At 48.9% G+C, this 17,187-nt stretch overlaps 1 protein-coding gene across 6 annotated transcripts in view; it reads left to right on the top strand.

The window, feature by feature from the left end:
• ZNF618 (zinc finger protein 618) overlaps window positions 1-17,187 on the top strand; it is a 180,155-nt gene that overhangs the window by 90,082 nt on the left and 72,886 nt on the right. For all 6 annotated transcript variants that reach the window (XM_004470128.5, XM_023592173.3, XM_058302509.2 and 3 more), the window contains exon 2: window positions 5,190-5,233. In XM_004470128.5, the coding sequence (XP_004470185.1) occupies window positions 5,190-5,233 (44 nt within the window). The remainder of the gene's footprint in view (window positions 1-5,189; window positions 5,234-17,187) is intronic.

Raw genomic sequence — 17,187 nt, 5'->3', positions numbered from 1 at the left:
GAAAGGTGCTGAAGGCGTTTGTGTGTGCATTGTTGGGAGAATGGTGAACAGGGATGGATCTGTTGGGGGTGGGGGGGTCATGGAAGTCCCCTGAGAGGAAGTCATTTTTGAGTTGCGCCTTCTGTGATGAGGTTGGGGTGGGGGAGGGAACAGACAAGATCCTAATTATCCCACCACAGAGACGGAGGCCCCAGGTCTGTCTTGAGCTTGTCTGGTGGAGGTGCCATCTTGGAGATGCTCCCACCAAGCTGGGTGCCCCCCCTGCGTTCTCACCGAGCTCGGGGGACCTAGAGGCCCCCACATTTGTGGTGGCACCCCAGCCTCCCTCGACCTCTGGTTTGGCTCTCTTATCGCAGAAAGGCATTTCATTCTCTGAGATCAGGCAGCCAGGACCCAAAGAGCTGTTTTTCCTCCATTGTGCAAGCATGACAAATCATTAATTTTTGATTGATTTGCTTAGAATTATGGGCGCCCCAGCATTCTTTCCGCCGCTGAACAGCTGTATAACAAATGAATATATCAGTGTGCACAAAAGATTGGAGATCTAAGAGAAGCAATTACATTGGCCACCCTCCCCCACCCTCACCCCTTCCCGGGCAATGAAGGGAGGAAATTTTTACCAGAAATTCCTCAAGTGGCTTAAAAAAAAAAGCCTTTTTATAATTGAATTAAATCTTTATCTCTTCATCGTTTGCAGCAGATTTCCAAACACACACCAGTTCCCCACACGCTCTGTTCCATCTATCCAGGAGGAATCTTTAATAATGAAATTTCAACTGGTGAATTAAAACCAAAATGGAAAAAAGGAAAAAAAAAAATTCTACCCCTCCTTTTTCCTTTTTTTGGTCGCTGCTATTGCTTTAAGATTTTGGAACCGTACCAGTGCACTAAATGTGACCTCCATAACTTTTAAATTAAGAATTTATGCTGGCTTGAAATTTATGAAATATTTCAGCATGAAAGAAAGCCTTTTTCCCTCAGGAAAATTGAGCAATAAATCACAGCACTGTGGATTTACTGCCCTAGAGCCAGAGAGAGATAGGATTTTTTTTTTCTTCATTCTGAAAAAAAAAATGTAATCATATAAGACAGCTTAGCTGCTATCCTCCCACTCTCTAGAATTTTTAATTTCAGCTGTTTCTGCTTGGATTTATTTCCAATATTCCTGCTCGGCTTTTCAATTTCCTCAGTTATTAAATTTTAATTCAGTGCATTAGCATTTAAATTAAAAAAGGGTTTATTTTATCGAAATCGTTGGCCAGCCCCCATCCCGTAGCACACGAATTGCCTGTTTCTGCCATTTGCACAAAATGTGAAATGCAGCTAATGTCTTACAACTTACATTTGCACAAATTTAGAAATAAAATTTCTGGGTTTGGAATAATATTTTCTTTCCAAGAAAACCCTTAATAATAGAATGGAAAAGAACAACTTAACATTCATTTGGGAGGGAAGAGGAGGGTTGAATGAAACCAAAAATTGCCTTGCCCAGGTCCTAAGGAGAAGCTGGTGTGTAAGGAATGGATGGGGCTGGAAAGGGGGGCGGGTACCTCATGAGGGGCTAAGGGCCCTTTACCCCCTACTAGGCAGGGGTGGGAAGGAGGGTCTCGTGGGCCCTCTGTCTTCCATCATATTTCATTTTCCATAGAGGGCTCCGGTTCAGGTTGGGTCCGCTCAACATAGATTGGCAGAGGTGGAAGGGAGGGGAGGCATGGTCCGATTTTCTGATTTAGTCAATGCTACCCGCTGCCGCCCCCCTCCCCAGTTGTTACCTATGGCGAACCTCAGCCCCACGGAAAGGAAAGCGCCTTTCTAAGGGTCAAAGTGAGACCCAGATAGTCAGGGCGAGCAGTTACATCCTTTTGGAGAACATAGTCCAATGGCAACGATGGTCATACACCAGCAGTAGCAGCCGCAGTTGGAGTTTCCATTACTTAAATTACTTCCTGGGCCTGGCATGGGACTAAGTCCTTTACCTACATTATCGTTTTCCACGTCATTCTGACTGGCCCCTTGGAGAAGGACTCGGGTCAGTGGTGGCTTGATGGATGCCCACGAGAGGCCAACTTGCAGCATCAGATTCCGGCCAGCCCTGAGACGTTCTGGGAAGATTCCTGGTCCAAGGCCACCTCTGCCACTCGCTCATTTGCTCTGTTGCCTTTTAAGTCACTCTGTTTTTCTGTGCCTCAGTTTCCTGGACCCATAAATGGTGGCCTAGGGTCATTAATGATTGTTATAATTGTGACAGCTGAGCTCAAGCTAAGGACTTTTACATGTGTTACCTTATTTAAGTTATCTTATTAAAGATGCCCATTTTGCAGATGAGGAAACTGAGGCCTTGAGGACTTGTCTGAGATCACCTAGCTAGAAAATGGCACACATGGAACTCAAAACTCAGTAGCCTGACGCTAAGCCATGTACTCTTAAACTGCAGTTCAAATTGAGAAACAGGTTGTGTTCCACTGTGTAAAGACCAGTGGATTAGGTTGAATCATATGAAACTGCTGCTCTAGGAAAATGGTATTCGCAGAGGTTCAACTTAATTCAAACAGAAGGGATTGCTGTCATGTATGCTTGAGGACGCAGGGGTCACTGGCCTGGTATCATGTGGAGTCTGCAGATGGAGATCCAGCGTGGGGGCTTCAGCTGGCGTTGGGAGGAGTGAGGGGCTGTGCCCTGTCAGTGTGGTGGGGCTGGACTCGGCTGGACGCTCTTGAGTCTGCCAGACCTAAACACCGCGTTAAGATGGGCTGTTATGTTAACAGATGCTGCCCTGGACGTCTCTCACGGAGTCCTTCGCTCATCAGTACACCTACCCGAGCTTTCCCAATCCAATAAACAGACCTTTTACACCCAGCCGTGGTAGCACTTCTCCCTCCAGCATTTGCATTTCCGCAGAACCACCACCACCTTAGTCTCTGCAAAATGAATCCTTTGAATATTGAATAGTTTTAGCCTTTGTCTTTGCTTCCTAAAAATGGGTGGAAAACAAATATGAATGTTGATACTAGTGAGAGGCAGCTCAAATATCCCAAACTTAATAAAAGGGAAACAAGATGCAGATTATTAAGCGTGCCGAAAACAGAGGTTCTTTCCCCCCACGGTGGCCCACATGTTTACTGGAATGAAGCTGCTCGGTTCTGTGTGAAGTTGTGAAAGAAAAGGAAAACAAATTCGAAGTTAAAAAGTATACATGGACATGCTAGAAATACATGCCCAGAATTAAGTCTGAAAGATGAGACATCATTTGGTGTTTTACAATATTTTTAAGCTTGCTGGGTCAGAATCCCCTCCCCTTGCCACTTCTGCCCTGCTCTACATACAAATTTTGAGGAATGCAAGATGTCGGAAGGAGGCTGTAATTGATCTGGCTCTTTTGCTGCCAGTGAAATGATATGCAAACCATTTTTACTTTCTTGTTCCTTCAACTGAAATAATACACCAACCTCCCATTAGTTTCTCCCTCCTGGACTCACGTTTCTACCTCCCCATTTGTTCTTAACCTTTCTGTTTCTCTTGTGTGGGAAACCAGGTCTGTGTGTTTTCACCCCATTTCCTGATTTGTTCCCTTGAATGTTGGGGTAGATAAAGTATTCCAGAGCTGAGGAAGGCAGATTTGGGAGTGATCCTGGACCTGGGCTTGCAGCCATGGGACTTCGGATAAAAGACTAAAACTCCCACCCTCTACGTCCTCACCTCTAAATTGGGGATATTGGCGAGAGAGGGGAACCTACCATGAGGATTAAATGAGGCTAGACATTTCATGTCCATGTTCTAGCGCCTGACATGAAGTTAACCTGGGGACGGGGACGGGTGCCCGCGGGGACAGCTGTGGAGGCGGCTGGGGGTGAGACGGGGGAGGTGTGGGCACTCTGGAGGAGTGGCATGTCTGCTCTCCCTGCTGTCACAGGTAGGACTGAGTGTTGCCAGGTACCCAGTTTGCTAAGAGAAGTTGGAAATCCGGCATTATTTTGGTGAAATCCCTTAATTTTTATTTAACTAAAACCTATTTCAGTTCATTTGTATTGAAGTCTCCCATCTGGTTTTGCCACTTTGCAACCTCTAATAAGCGCTCCTTAAAAGGTAGCTGCTGCTGCTTTTATTTTGGTGCTTAGTCCCTTATTCACCATCCTGAAATTCAAAAAGCTTGAAAACCAAAAGATTTTTTGTAACTGATTTAGGCCACAGAACTTGACCTGAAAGGAGCTGAAGCTAATTGTAGTGTTTGTTTATCCCATGTAAGATTGACTCTTCATAGCCTTCACTATAGAAATACTAATGTGCTTGATTACTGGGGACTCCCCAGGCCCTGCCAGGGCTGCTTCAAAATACCGAACATATGCACTGCATTACCTTTTTAAAATCAGAAAAATTCTGAGTTTGGAAACACATGTGACCCCAGGGATTTGGACTTGCAGTATTCTAACAGCAATTACTATTATTATAAATTGTTTGACATAGCCAGGAAATACACCTTCAGCCAGTGACAATGAAGATCCTACTAAGTGCTCTTCCTGTGTCTGAAGCTTGCTTCAGCCTCTGCGTTGAGGGTCCCATGGGCCCCCTCCCCCAGCACTGGCCTAGGAGCCGATATCTCAGCTGTTTGTCATTAGTCCCCATGAGACTTCAGGCAGCCCTCTTCACCCAGAACCTCAGTCTCCATCTGAACCAGAATTGTATGATTTCTGAAAATTTCATTTGGTCAACATTACCTCCCCATCCCCCACCCCCAAATAAAAGAGATTAAGAAACGGTGCTCTCTTGCCTTCCCCTGCTCATAGGGTTGGGGGACAGAATATTTTAACATAATAGGATTCCACCTCCCCCCCCTTTCAGTTGGTAGGAATAAATCTGCAGCTCCTGTTTTATTGGAAATCCCAGATGAAAATAAAAATGGTGCAATTCAGTCTCAAATTTAGCTGGTTACTTACTTTTCACTGAGTCCCCAAGGCTCTGCTGTTGCTGGGTGTGTGTTGGCAGTGGGTGCTCAGGCAGGATTTAAAGGGCCAACCAAATAAAAGGGTGCCCTGATGACTCCTCCTTACCTCGGGGGACAGAGTTCCCCAGTCTGGAGGAATTGGAGGGCTGGGAGGCGGCTATGTGGCCAGGGGGAATGTGGTTGTGGGAGTCGTAGGGTGTAGACTTGGTCTTCTCACTTGCTGATGTCTGCTCTGGGGTCTCTTTTGCAGGCTGACGGAGCCAGTGCAGCTGGAAGGAAAAGCACGGCGGGCAGGTAAGCTCCCCCTGCCCTGGCCCACCCCGTATCTCCCACCACCACGTTTTGGTCCCCATCCATCTGAAAGGATGGGTGGGGCCAGATCAGCTTCCTTTGCTGAGAATTCCTATGTCCCTGGAGGACATGAAATCTTGGGCAATGTTTTCCAGCCCTCCTGGCACCCTCTATGGGTAATGTAGACCTTCTCTCTAATCCTGGAAGCAGAGGATGCCTCGTTCCTGAGCAGGCTTTTGCTGCTCAAGCTGGGGCTGTCTTAGGGCTGAAGCACGAGACCCTGGGCCCAAAGACCCAGGCTTGAATCCCAGCGCTGCTGCGGCAGTGTGGACTCCAGGGGGCGCCAGTCTCATGGTCTTCTGGAATCCAGTGTGAGTGGGGCCTCCCGGAGTCGTGGAATTTGTGGGGTACCTGCTTGGTGAATGCAAGATCTTCAGCTTCTCTCTGCCTCCCTTTCCTCATCTCTAAATTTGGAATATCCTCAGTTCCTGGCTTGAAAAGGGCTCTTGTGGGGATTGAGTGAAATGACTCTTGTAAAGCGTTTACCACAGGGATTTTTTTTCTTAGAGCTGTTTGGGGGCGAATGTAACAAATTCACCAAAGATCAGTTGGAACAGAAATAGGAATTTTCATGATCATGTACCTGTGAAGTCCAGGTGGAATTTCTCTCTTCTTTCTCTCACTCTCTCTTCCTCCTCCTCACCCCCCTCCCACCAACTCTGCTTCTCTGTGTGTTGACTTCATTTTTCAGCAGGCAGAGATGGTCTCGTTAATACCAGGCGTACGTTGTTCTATTGCCAATTGATCTCGGCCAATGAGAGTGCCTCTTCTGTCATAGCTGAAGCAAAAGTCCCAGGGATGACTTTGATTGGCCCACCACGGGTCATGCACTCATCTCCTGCACAATCACTCCTGCCGGCGGGGAGGGGGATGGAACACTGATTAGCCAGACGGGGCTGATGTTCTCACCTATGAAGCTGGTGGAGGGGTGGTTTTCAAAGGAAAGGTGGGATGTCGTTACCAAGGAAGTGAGAAAGAGCAGACAGACAGGGAGGGGAGCCTCCCAGGGGCACGCCTATGCGTAGAGTCTGGACTAAGCTCTAGGGTCTGTAGTAGAGCTGGGGCTCAGGCCATGAATGTCAAGCAGAGGATGTTAGCCCTGGGCACACTAGTTCTGTAAAATATTAATAGATTTTCTGATAGGGGAAAAATGGTTTCTATGATCAAACACATTCAGAGGACAATGGGCTAAACAAAGCCAGACAGGTGCAGGTTTGAGAATACCCAAGAGAAAGATGGGAATGCCATGTTTCTCAAACTTACTTAACCAAGGAACCCTTCTATTGAAGTTGATCTCATGAAGCAAGTGTACTTTGAAACATACCTTAGGGACCCAAGGGAAGCTGTTGAAATTCTTGGAGCCGAGGAGAAATGTGAATGCCTTTGTGCTTCAGGAAGCTCGCCCTGGCAGTTTTTTGCAGGGAGGGTTGGAGGGGTAGAATGGAGTGACTGGCCAGGCTGTGGTCACCGTGACCCCCACAGCCCAGCACGGCCCGGCCCCTCCCTTCTCTCTGACCTCATCGCATATCATTCTCCCTGTTGTCACTCTGTTAAAAATTCCCGGCCTTCTCTCTAATCCAAGGATGAGAGGGCCAGATAGTAACGTCTCAACTGTGCTGTTGTAAAAAGCAGTCATCCTTAGGCAACAGGTAAATGCATACTTGGCTGTAGTTTGGCAGCCCCGGGCCTAAACTGACTCCTTCCCAAGGTCCTTTGCAACTGCTATTCCATTTGCTTGGAATGTTCTTTCCTCTGATCTTTCACGGTTGGGATCATTTCATCGTTCAGGTCTCAGGTTGGGCATCATCTCAGAGCAGCTTTCCCTGATGCCCCCATGCAACGTAGATAGATGCCCCTGTTACCTTCCACCCCAGCCGGGGCCTGTGTCCTTTAGAGCCTGTTGATACTTTCTAATTATTCCATTTATTTATTTACCTTTTTTCCTGTCTCCCAGAGTGTCAGCTCCATAAGGCACTGTGTGTGTCTTGTTTGCTGCTGTGGCCCAAGCACCCAGTGTGGGGCCTGGCTTCTAGCAGGTGCTCAGTAAATGCTTATGGGATAGATACAGTGAAGGGGATGGGAGACGTGGGAACGGCCCCTGAGCAGAGGGTGTGGGCTGGCACAGGGGGAGTGTAGCCCAGAGACAGCAGAGGGGCACGGCCTGGCTTGGACCTATGGACACTGACAGTGACCCCAGGGCTAGCAGCTGCCAAGCACCCTGTGGCTCTCTCCTGGGCCCCTGGTAGCAGGATTTTGCATAAGAAGAGTATATGATGCTAGAGCAGGAGTCCCCACCATCACGTCCAGTTTGAGAATTTTCTGGGAGGACTCACAGGACTTGGCAGATAGTTGTACTCATGGCTAAGATTTATTACAGCAAAAGGACACAAAGCAAAATCAGCAAAGGGAAATGCCACATGGGGTAAAGTCCAGGAGAAACCAGACACAAGCTTCCACACAGGACGCGCTTAGTTCTCCAGCGGCAGGTTGTGCACACATGTAAAATGTCTACTAGGGAAGCTCATTAGACACTCATTAGTGCCTCCGTTTTTATTGGGGGCTTGTCACGTAGGCACCCTCTGCTCAACACATTACAACATTCCAGACTCCCAGAAGGAAAGCGGGTGTTTGGCACGAACCATGTTGTGCAGCATTTGGGCACAGTGAGCCACACATATCACTTGGGGGGGTTGGGAGCCCTCCCAAATCCAAGTCCCCCAGTGCCTGTCTGGGGCCAATCGTAAGCAGCCTTTGTGTCAGCAGTCCGGCTTGCTGTGTTAACTCTTTCCTGGGCAGATGTTGTAGCCTGTGGGTGGTGGGTCTTCTGACTGGCAGTGCTGGGAATTGCTTCCTCGATCAGAGCCTCTGCATCAGAAGGGGTCTTGGAGCTTGTCTAGTCCCACCCTCTTGTGCAGATGAGGAGACGGAGGCCTCTGGGGCAAGGACCCTGTTCAAGGTCACACGATGAGTGCCTGTGTCAGATCTTGAACCTGCTAAAGCCAGGTGTTTTTCTACTCATCGAGTGACAGTCTAACCAGCCTCCCCACTCTCCCCCCTCGTTTTTGAGCCTTCTCTGTTAGGCTCAGTGCTGTGAACTATAAACTCCGATGAATGAGATGTGGATTTATTTACCCTACAGATGTACTGTCTGCTTCGTGTTTCCACAGTGAGCAGAGATACAAAGCTCTATGCCCTCCTCATGCCTCTTCCATGGATATGGACCTTTCTTTCTCTCCCCATGTATTGATCTCTCCCCAGCCTGTATCTCTACCTGGTGATTGATTGGCCAGGGGACAGGCAGGTTTGGGTTTCCTCCATTGGTACTGGCTGCCTCCAGTTGACTATTATCAGGCCAAGGCTACACTTGGAGGGAGAAGAGTGCTGGGATTGATTAGAGATGCCTGTCCTGGTCAGGGGAGGGGATGCTTGTGTGCCATCTCTTTGCTCTCCCCATCTGTCCTTGACTTGAATATACTCAGTAATGAAGCTCCATGTTATAACCCCTGTGACAGAACATAGACCAGGAAGGGTCAGCCCAAACCTTCGGGCTGCGTGTGACCTTAGGGTCATGTGTAACATGAAGCATAAAGAGTTTTCAATATTGACTGCCATTTCTGGTCAGCACTTTCATGCCAGGCTCTGAGCTTAAGGGATTTATGTATATTCATTTATTACTAATTTATTTAATCTTTATAACAACCCGATGAGGGAAGTACTTTTATTATTCCCATTTTAAAAATGAGGAAGCCGAGGCACAGAGGTTTATGGGCCTAATTACGCAGTTGGGATCCAGAAGCAGAGCCAGGACACCTGCCCAGATCTGACGTCTCTGATGTGTGTGCGCCTAACTATTGCACTCTCCTGCTTCTCTGTGTGACCTGATCAGTTAAGATACGGGTACCTGTTATGGGCCTGGGAGCATGCTGTCACCTGAGGGATAGGGATTTACAAAAGGTAGGGCCCCAGAGGAGCTCACAAGTGAGTTCATGTTGATTTGGTGTTTAAAACCGACAGGAAAGAGCAAAGCAATATTACTTCATAGTGACCCGGTATCTAGTCTGAGAAGTCAGTTGTGCATTCAGTGTCAGGAGAATGTTAGTATCAGCCTGTGCTGATGCCACGAATGAATTTGACCCCAACCTTCAGGTTCAGTTGGCCAGGTGGGGTTAGAATTGTAAACACTGCGCAGTGTTGGAGCTTATTTAGTCACTCCTCCAGATGGGGAAATAAGCGTCCTGAGAGTCCCCATAGTCAGAGTTAGGCTGGATGGCCCTCGTCAGGAGGGACCTCAGAGGGTCCCTGGCCCTCTCCCGGGGGCCTCTTCCCCAGCCCCACCACAACATGCTCTTTTATTACCCCAAGGCCCGCTTTCCTCCCTGCACCTTCCTTTTGGCCCAGAACACAGGATTTTGTTACTTCTCCAGCAGGCCTCTGGCTAAACCCCAAAACCAACAGCATGGGCTGCTAAGGAATTAGTGTTAAATTGAGGGGGACAAGGAGAGGTGGGGTTTCTGATCCTAAGAAACAACGGAGTGTGGTTTGTTTACTTCCCTGTGACCCAGCCTGGGTTGCTTTTACAAGCCCAGTGATCCCAGTGCTCGAGATTATTGGTGACCTCCTGGGCAGGTCACAGATCATGTAGCACAAATGCAGCCAAATCTCACTTATCCTCAGAAGAATGGGGGCCATGGGGCCTTGACTATAGGCAGTTCTTAAGGAAATGCAATTATTATGATCAAACAAATGCAGCTACAGGAACTAGCCTAGCATCCTACTAGATCAGCAGGAATGAAGAATTAGGCATTTTTTGGTCAGTTGATGTTTTTCAGACCTGGAAGGGTTCTGTAGATACAATCTAGTCCAACTCTCTTACTTTGGTGATAAGGAAAAAAGGATAGAAGAGATGAAGGATAGAAGGAAATACACCAATTTCTTAACAAGCATACAAGATCTTATAGACAGGGAGCTTGGGGAGTAGAAATTCATAAGACCAACCTCATTCATGCATTCCACAAGTACTGAGTGCCCTCTGTGCCTACTGCTGTCCTGGGGGTGGAGATAAAGTGGCGCATAAACTAGACAGCATCCCTATCCCCGTGGAGCTGATGTTCTCATGGGAGTGGAGGGGACTGTAATCAGTAAGTAAACTATATGAAGTGTCAGGTGCTAAAATGTTCTACTGAGATAAAAGCAGTGAGGGGTGTTGCGTTTTAAAGGAAAGGCATGACCTTCTTGAGAAGGTAACACTTGAACAATGATCTGAAGGAGGTAAGGGACTGAGCCAGGCAGTCATCTGGGGGAATCATATTCCAGGCAGAGGGAGCAGCAGGTGCAAAGGCCCTGGGGCTGGAGCATGTAATTACATTGGGGTGACATCAAGGAGGCCAGTATGACAGTATAGGGCCTTGGAGACTGTCGCGATGACTTTGGTTGTTACTCTGCATAAGAAGGGGCAGCCCTTGGAGATTTTGAGCAAAAGAGTGACCTGATATGACTTAGGTTTGAAAAAAGGCTCATTCCGGCTACCAAGGGGAGAGTAAACTGCAGAGGGTAGGGTAAGGAGAGAGATGTTACAAGACTGACAATGACCAAGATAGAAAGTGGACTGGGAAGTGAGTTCTTGCAAGGACAGTTTTTTAGGACTGGGGAATCCAGTTCAGCAAAACAGTATGTGAGTCCTGCATCCAAATCAGCCCAGCCTTCTGCTTGGGCCTGGGAAAGCCCCATAATTCCTGTGGCTCCCGCTGTCCAGGCCCACGCTGTACCCCCTTGCTAGGCATCTTCCTCACCTTTGCTCAAACCCTGCTGAGCGCCAGGCAGCTTAGCACCTGGTGGAAGGGCCCAGACTTCCTGGGTGTGGACCCTGGAGCTGTCTCGTGCCTGGTTATGGGACCATGGGCTAGACCCTTAAGCTCCCGGCCCTTCAGCTTCCTCATCTATAAATGGGTAAGGTTAGCACCTCCTTCTCAGCGTTGTCAGTGAGGCTTGAAGGTAATCAATCATCTTTGTATACCCTTAGCACAAAGCCGGCCCATAGTCGGTGTTCAATAAACACTTAGTTTTTATCCCCACCATCTCCACCACAGTGGATTTCCATCCCTAGAAGAGGATGGCAGTAGGGTGGTAACTGGTGTCTAGAGCCTGGGTATTGGAGAGAGGCAGGGAGGGTGTGGAAGGAGGTAATATTTGTTGAGGGCCTATGACGACCTGGTAGCTGTGTCTTGCTGTTTATACACATCTCATTAGATTCTCCCGGCGCCTTCCGAGGAAGCCATTGATATCCTTCTTTTTCAGAGGGATAAACTTGTCCAAGGTCATCCAGATGGCTTTGGACCTAGCTGAGTCTTGGCCTTTAAGCCAAGCTTTTCCATCAGTGAACAGTGTGTGTACTCAGATAACCTCATATGGGCAAGCTGCAGAATCATTTTTCAAGTAATACCCCCTTGCTGTTTAACACGTTGGTTTTCGGCAGTCGAATTAAAGTAGCCCCAAACAAAGTAATGTCATTTGCGCAGAAATTCACAGCACTAGGCCTACTGCTGGTCAGCGACCAGTGTGGTTTCAGCAGCAGAAATGACTGAAGATCTCTGGATGTGTTTTAGTCAGGATGCATCTTCCTCCTGACTCTAGCCTATGTCCCTATGATTGGTGCTCAGTGCTGATTTCCTGAAATGTATATTCTCACCCTGCCAAGCTTTGGGCAAAGTTTAGCCACAAAATCATAAATTGACAGCTGCCTCGGGGGATTCATTTATTCATTCCAAAAGGGCCGTTTGCTTTTTGGTGGACACAGGTCTCATTCCACTTAATCAGGTACTCTTAAACCAATACTTGGAAAATAGGGCAGATTCCCGACAATTCAGATAAGTCCTTAGGTTTGCCCTCTGGAGACAGCCACGGAAATGCAACGTACATTTCACCCACAAGAGACTCCACGAACCATTTTTGTCAAATGGCGCTGTTGTTCTTGAGCACATTGAGAAAACTCTGCCTTGGAACCTGCAGTTATCACTGCAGACATTCAGAAGTCTTGACTCGCCCTGAGGAAGCACAGGCTTGCGAAGAGTCGCCCTGGGCTGACCTGCCCTGGTGGCTGCTTGAGGCCTTTCATGACAAAGCCTCTGGCTGAGGGAGCAGCTCAGGAAATCTCCACGTCTCACCATCTGTCTGGCTCTGCTAACAGAGGAGAAAAGCCTCCCTGATGGCTTTGACTTCTCCCGAGTCCGTGCCGAGCATGGTGGCTGGAGATGCCGTCCCACCCTTGCGGCCCGTGCCATGTTCCGGCTCTCCTTGTCTTCACTGCTGCATGGAGGGCAGCCTTTTGTTTCCACAGAGGCTAAAGCGTCCCCTTCTGTTTTCACTTACGGGGACTCCAGTGGTGCCCTAAGAGCCCATCTTTTTCATATTTTGACCAAACTTTTCAAATTTTTGACCGTCAAGTGCTGGAGGGATGGGAGAAAAGAACTAGCGTTTGTTCAGTCCCAGCTCTCTGCCCGGTGCCTTGCTGGGCGTCTTATAGGCATCTGTCTCCTTTATCCTTCAAAATGCCCTGTAGGGGCGAGGAAAGTGAGGTGTGGGCAGGTGAAGCCAAAGGGCAGCAGGCAGCGGTCCATTCATCTAGTTGACTTTCCCCAAACACCTGGGAGGCCCGTCCCACGTGGTTAGGGGGCTTGTTTATGTGTCCAAGGACAGCGTGGCTCGAGGCAGTGAGCAGCCAGGGCTGGATGTCCAGCCAAGAGCTGTGGATGGAGCTGCCTGCGTATTGGACAACTCATTCAGCCATCTGCTGCTCTTGAGGGCCTGTGGGCAGAGAGTGGGAAGGGGAGGCCAGGGGTGGTACCGGGGTGGGGACCAGTGTGGTGGAGGGACGCCAGAGCTTGAGGAGACAGGGGCAGCATGGGGCATCTGTGGTGGGCTGGGGGTTGGAGTAGGGGCGTTCCTGTGGCGAAGCTTCTTTCCCCTTCGTTCTAAGGGGAAAGCGGCCTGGGGGTGGGACCAGGCCTGGGCTTCGGAAAGCAAGAGGAAGGGATTGCTGTCTACAGCACCACCTGGGAAGGAAACCGTGGTGGAGAGAAGTGTTTTTATCCAGCATGGACTTGGTGACGGCCTCTCTCTGCAGCTGTTGAGTTACTTGCCCCCCTGGGGTCTGCAAGGGACCGAGAATGTCTCCGTAGGACACAGTGAGCATGGGCCTGTGGCCTCTCGTTCTCTGCCCATTGAGGGACTTTGGCAGGTGAGAGTTCCAGGGTCTGCAGTGTCCCCAGTGTTTGTATGAGGTGGGGGCTTCAGGGCAGTGCACACTGCCAAAGGGTGAGAACAGTGCCACTGCCAGACCTATTAGATAACGAAGAAAGTGCGTCAGATTAAAGTGCTGTTGCCCGTAATTCTTTTTAATGACCTGGGCCAACCTACCATGTGCAGACACCTGCCAAAGGAGTTCCCGGTTTTAACCAGAAAGCCCCACCCTGCCAAATTCTGGAGTTTGTGACAAGACTCTTGGTCTTCCCTACTTTAGGTTTAAATTAACCAGGGAATTAAAATCTTAACACTGTCATTCTGAACTGCAGTATTACCCAGCATTGTGGCTGACTGACACTGTACATTAAAGAAAATTAAGTGCATAAGAGTGATCTCAAACTGAGAGATTTATGCATTGTAGGTTATTTTGAATTTCTAAACTATTAAGAGTTGTTTAATAGGTTACTAGTTTTGATCTATCTAATCTTTTTTACTTGATTACTTATTAAAATACATTAGTGATATATGATAGAAATGGGCATGTAGATAATTTTGAGGGTTATTAAGGAAAGGGTGATGGTGTGAGGACTTGAAACCTGGGTGAAATGGTAAGTGCAGGTCTGAGTCCACTGCCGGTTCTCTTTTTGGCCCTTCTTCGGGAAGTGGTAAGGCTGTGGCCTTTTGTTCCATTATGGTTTCTGTCACTTTCACAAAGGACATTTTTGAGGACAGCAGCCATTTTTGAACACGTCAAGAAGAACGTGAGGTCAGCAGCTAACACAGAGCCCAAGCACTTCTGTGTGTGGAGGAGCGGGAGCCCTGCATTCCTTTGCTTTGTTCCATCTTTGTAATATGTAAGGCACCTAGCATGTGCCTGGATACACCCAGCCACAGCGCAAGATGAGGCAGCACGTTCCCTGTCCTGTGGAACTTCTGGTTGTTTTGTCATTTATTTGTACACTCATTCAACAAATTATTTTTATTATTTTTTTCTCCTTTCAAAAAGAGAAAACAAAAGCCATCCAGATGATTAAAGGTCGAGCTTTTTAGAGTTGGGCAGACGTGTTGACTCCTGGTTCTGTTATTAGAAAATCGTGTGGCCGTGAAAAAGTCACTCGGTTTCTCAGAGCCTTGGTTTTCTTATGTTTAAAACAAAACATAACCTACAGTAGTAGAAAGTGTTGTGAAGAATGCTGAGATGGTGTGGGTATAGGTGTGTGCGGTGTAGGTGTGTGAAGTGTAGGTGTGTACAGTGTAGGTACCTGAGGTGTAGATGTGGTGTAGGTGTGTGTAGGTTAAGTGTAGGTGCATACAGTTTGGGTACAGGTGTAGGTGTATGCAGTGTAAGTATATGTGGTGTAGGTGTAGGTACATGTGGTGTAGGTGTAGGTGCATGTGGTGTAAGTGTATGCCTTGTAGGTATAGGTGCATGTGGTGTAGGTGTGGGTGTGTGCGGTGTAAGTATAGGTGTAGGTGTGTGCGGTGTAAGTATATGTGGTGTAGGTGTGTGCAGTATAGGTGTAGGTATGTGTGGTGTAGGTGTAGGTACATGTGGTGTAGGTGTAGGTGCATATGGTGTAAGTGTATGCCTTGTAGGTATAGGTGCATGTGGTGTAGGTGTGGGTGTGTGCGGTGTAAGTATAGGTGTAGGTGTGTGCGGTGTAAGTATATGTGGTGTAGGTGTGGTTGTAGGTATGTGCGGTGTAGGTGCATGCAATGTAGGTGTAGGTGTGTGCATGTAACGTAGGCATGTGTGGTGTGTGTGTGATGTAGGTGTAGGTGTGTGTGTTGTAGGTACAGGTGTAGGTTTGTGCAGCATGGTGATCCTGCCCATCTGGCACCTCGTAGGCACTTGATCCATCGTAGCTGCCCCTGTCACCACTGTTGTTGCATTGCCATCACTAAGGTCACCACTGGCCTCAGCTTCCCACCCCGCATGCCAGCAGATTCAGGTCCAGTTGCTCTCTGTACTCTTCAGCAGACAGCTGGCCTTTGCAAGGGCCCTGGCACAGGGATGCAAAAGGCAGTGGGCGGAGCCCTTGCCCTGGAGATCTCCCAGAACCACGTAGGATTTGAGGGCGGGTTTGGACCAAGGGCCTGGCGGACGCGGACGGGAGCGTTCCAGAACCACTGGCCACTGTGGGTGCCTCAGTCGTTAGAGGGGCAGCTGCCCTCAGCCCTCGGTACCACCGCCCAGCTGGCATCTGTGCTCGTTGACCTTTCGGGTGGTGACCCGCATCCTCAAGAGGAGGGCTAGGCTGCTGTATTTTGGCACTTCAGAAAATTTTCACCAGAAAGGGCAAAGATAAGACTTCAACACGTGAGGCATAAATGTCACTTACTCGGAAAATTGGCTTCTAGGAACATCTCAAATCCATGTTACACCAGAAGACCCGTGGATAAGATGTTAGGAAATCTAGTTCTGAGTATGAATGAGCAGTTAAGCGTTTTGCGGTTCTTGGTGGTGATGGAGCCATTTTCTGAGGAGTCTGGCGTATTTACCCATTTATCTCTGATAGTGGGATGGGGTTTTCTGGATCAGAGCCTACACGTGTGAGGAAGGTTGTCCCGGCATTGACCTTCCCAGGGCTCGTTCTTCGGCTCGTTCTGGAAACAGCTACTTCCTCGGCACCCACCATACGCGGCCGCCGCTCTCGGAGCAGGTGTGTGAGTGATGAGACGTCCCCGTCCTCTGGTATTTATCAAATCTGTGGAGACAGACACCACTACAGCAGATAAGAAGTCACGGCGCACGGGGGTAAATGCCGAGAAGAAAGCCTCGAGCAGGGCAGGGGGAGGTGGGATGGCAGAGGTGAGGCGGTGCCGTTTTAGACTGGAAAGGCAGGGGAGTCCTTCCAGGGACTGGGACGTTTGGAGTCAAGACCTGAAGGGGTGAGGAGCGAGCCATGGGTGTGTCTGGGGGAGGGAGAGCAGAGTTCAGGCGAGGGAAGAACCGACGCAACAGCCCAAGGTGGGGGCTTGCCCGAATGGGCGGGCATGTCCAGAGGAGAGGTCGAGAAGGTCAGAGGGCATGTGGGCGGGTCGCTGAGAGCCCTGAAGGTTGTGCAGAGGACTCGGGCCGTTACTGCAGATGAGACTTGGAACCGTAAGTGGGTTTCGAGCCCAGCAGTGACATGGCCTGGCTTATCCTAACAGCATTGCCCAGCTGCTGGGTTGGACACAGGTTTCCAGGCAGGGGGTGAGGGCAGGTTGTTCCAACAAGGCAGGACAGAGGAGAAGGTTAGTTGGACTGAGAGGCGGCTGTGAGGTGTGAGGGGCGTCCAAGGTCTGGGCATATTTTGCTGGTGGACTCATGAGAGTCAGAGAGGGCAGAGTCAAGGCCTCAGGGTCTGGGCCAGGGCGCTGGAAGGAGAAGATGGCAGGAGGAGCTGACTCAGGAAAGGAACATAGCGGCAGTGTGGCTTTGAACCTGTGTGGCAGTTTGGTATTGCTTCTGAATTCCAAAAATAGATACTGGATTGTGCTGGTAAATTGGTCTATTCCTCTGGGTGTATTAGATTCTATTAGACTCGAAGGTTTCACTTTTATTTGACCATGTCATTAGGGCGACTTGATTTGAGTCCCTGCCTACAGCTAGCCTACAGCTGTGGGCTTTATAAATGGATGCTCAATCAAAGACAGGGGAGTCAATATACCAG

This window comes from Dasypus novemcinctus, chromosome 8 (assembly GCF_030445035.2).
Source record: "Dasypus novemcinctus isolate mDasNov1 chromosome 8, mDasNov1.1.hap2, whole genome shotgun sequence".
Classification (NCBI taxonomy): Eukaryota; Metazoa; Chordata; class Mammalia; order Cingulata; family Dasypodidae; genus Dasypus; species Dasypus novemcinctus.
This window is presented reverse-complemented; position numbering and strand designations above follow the sequence as displayed.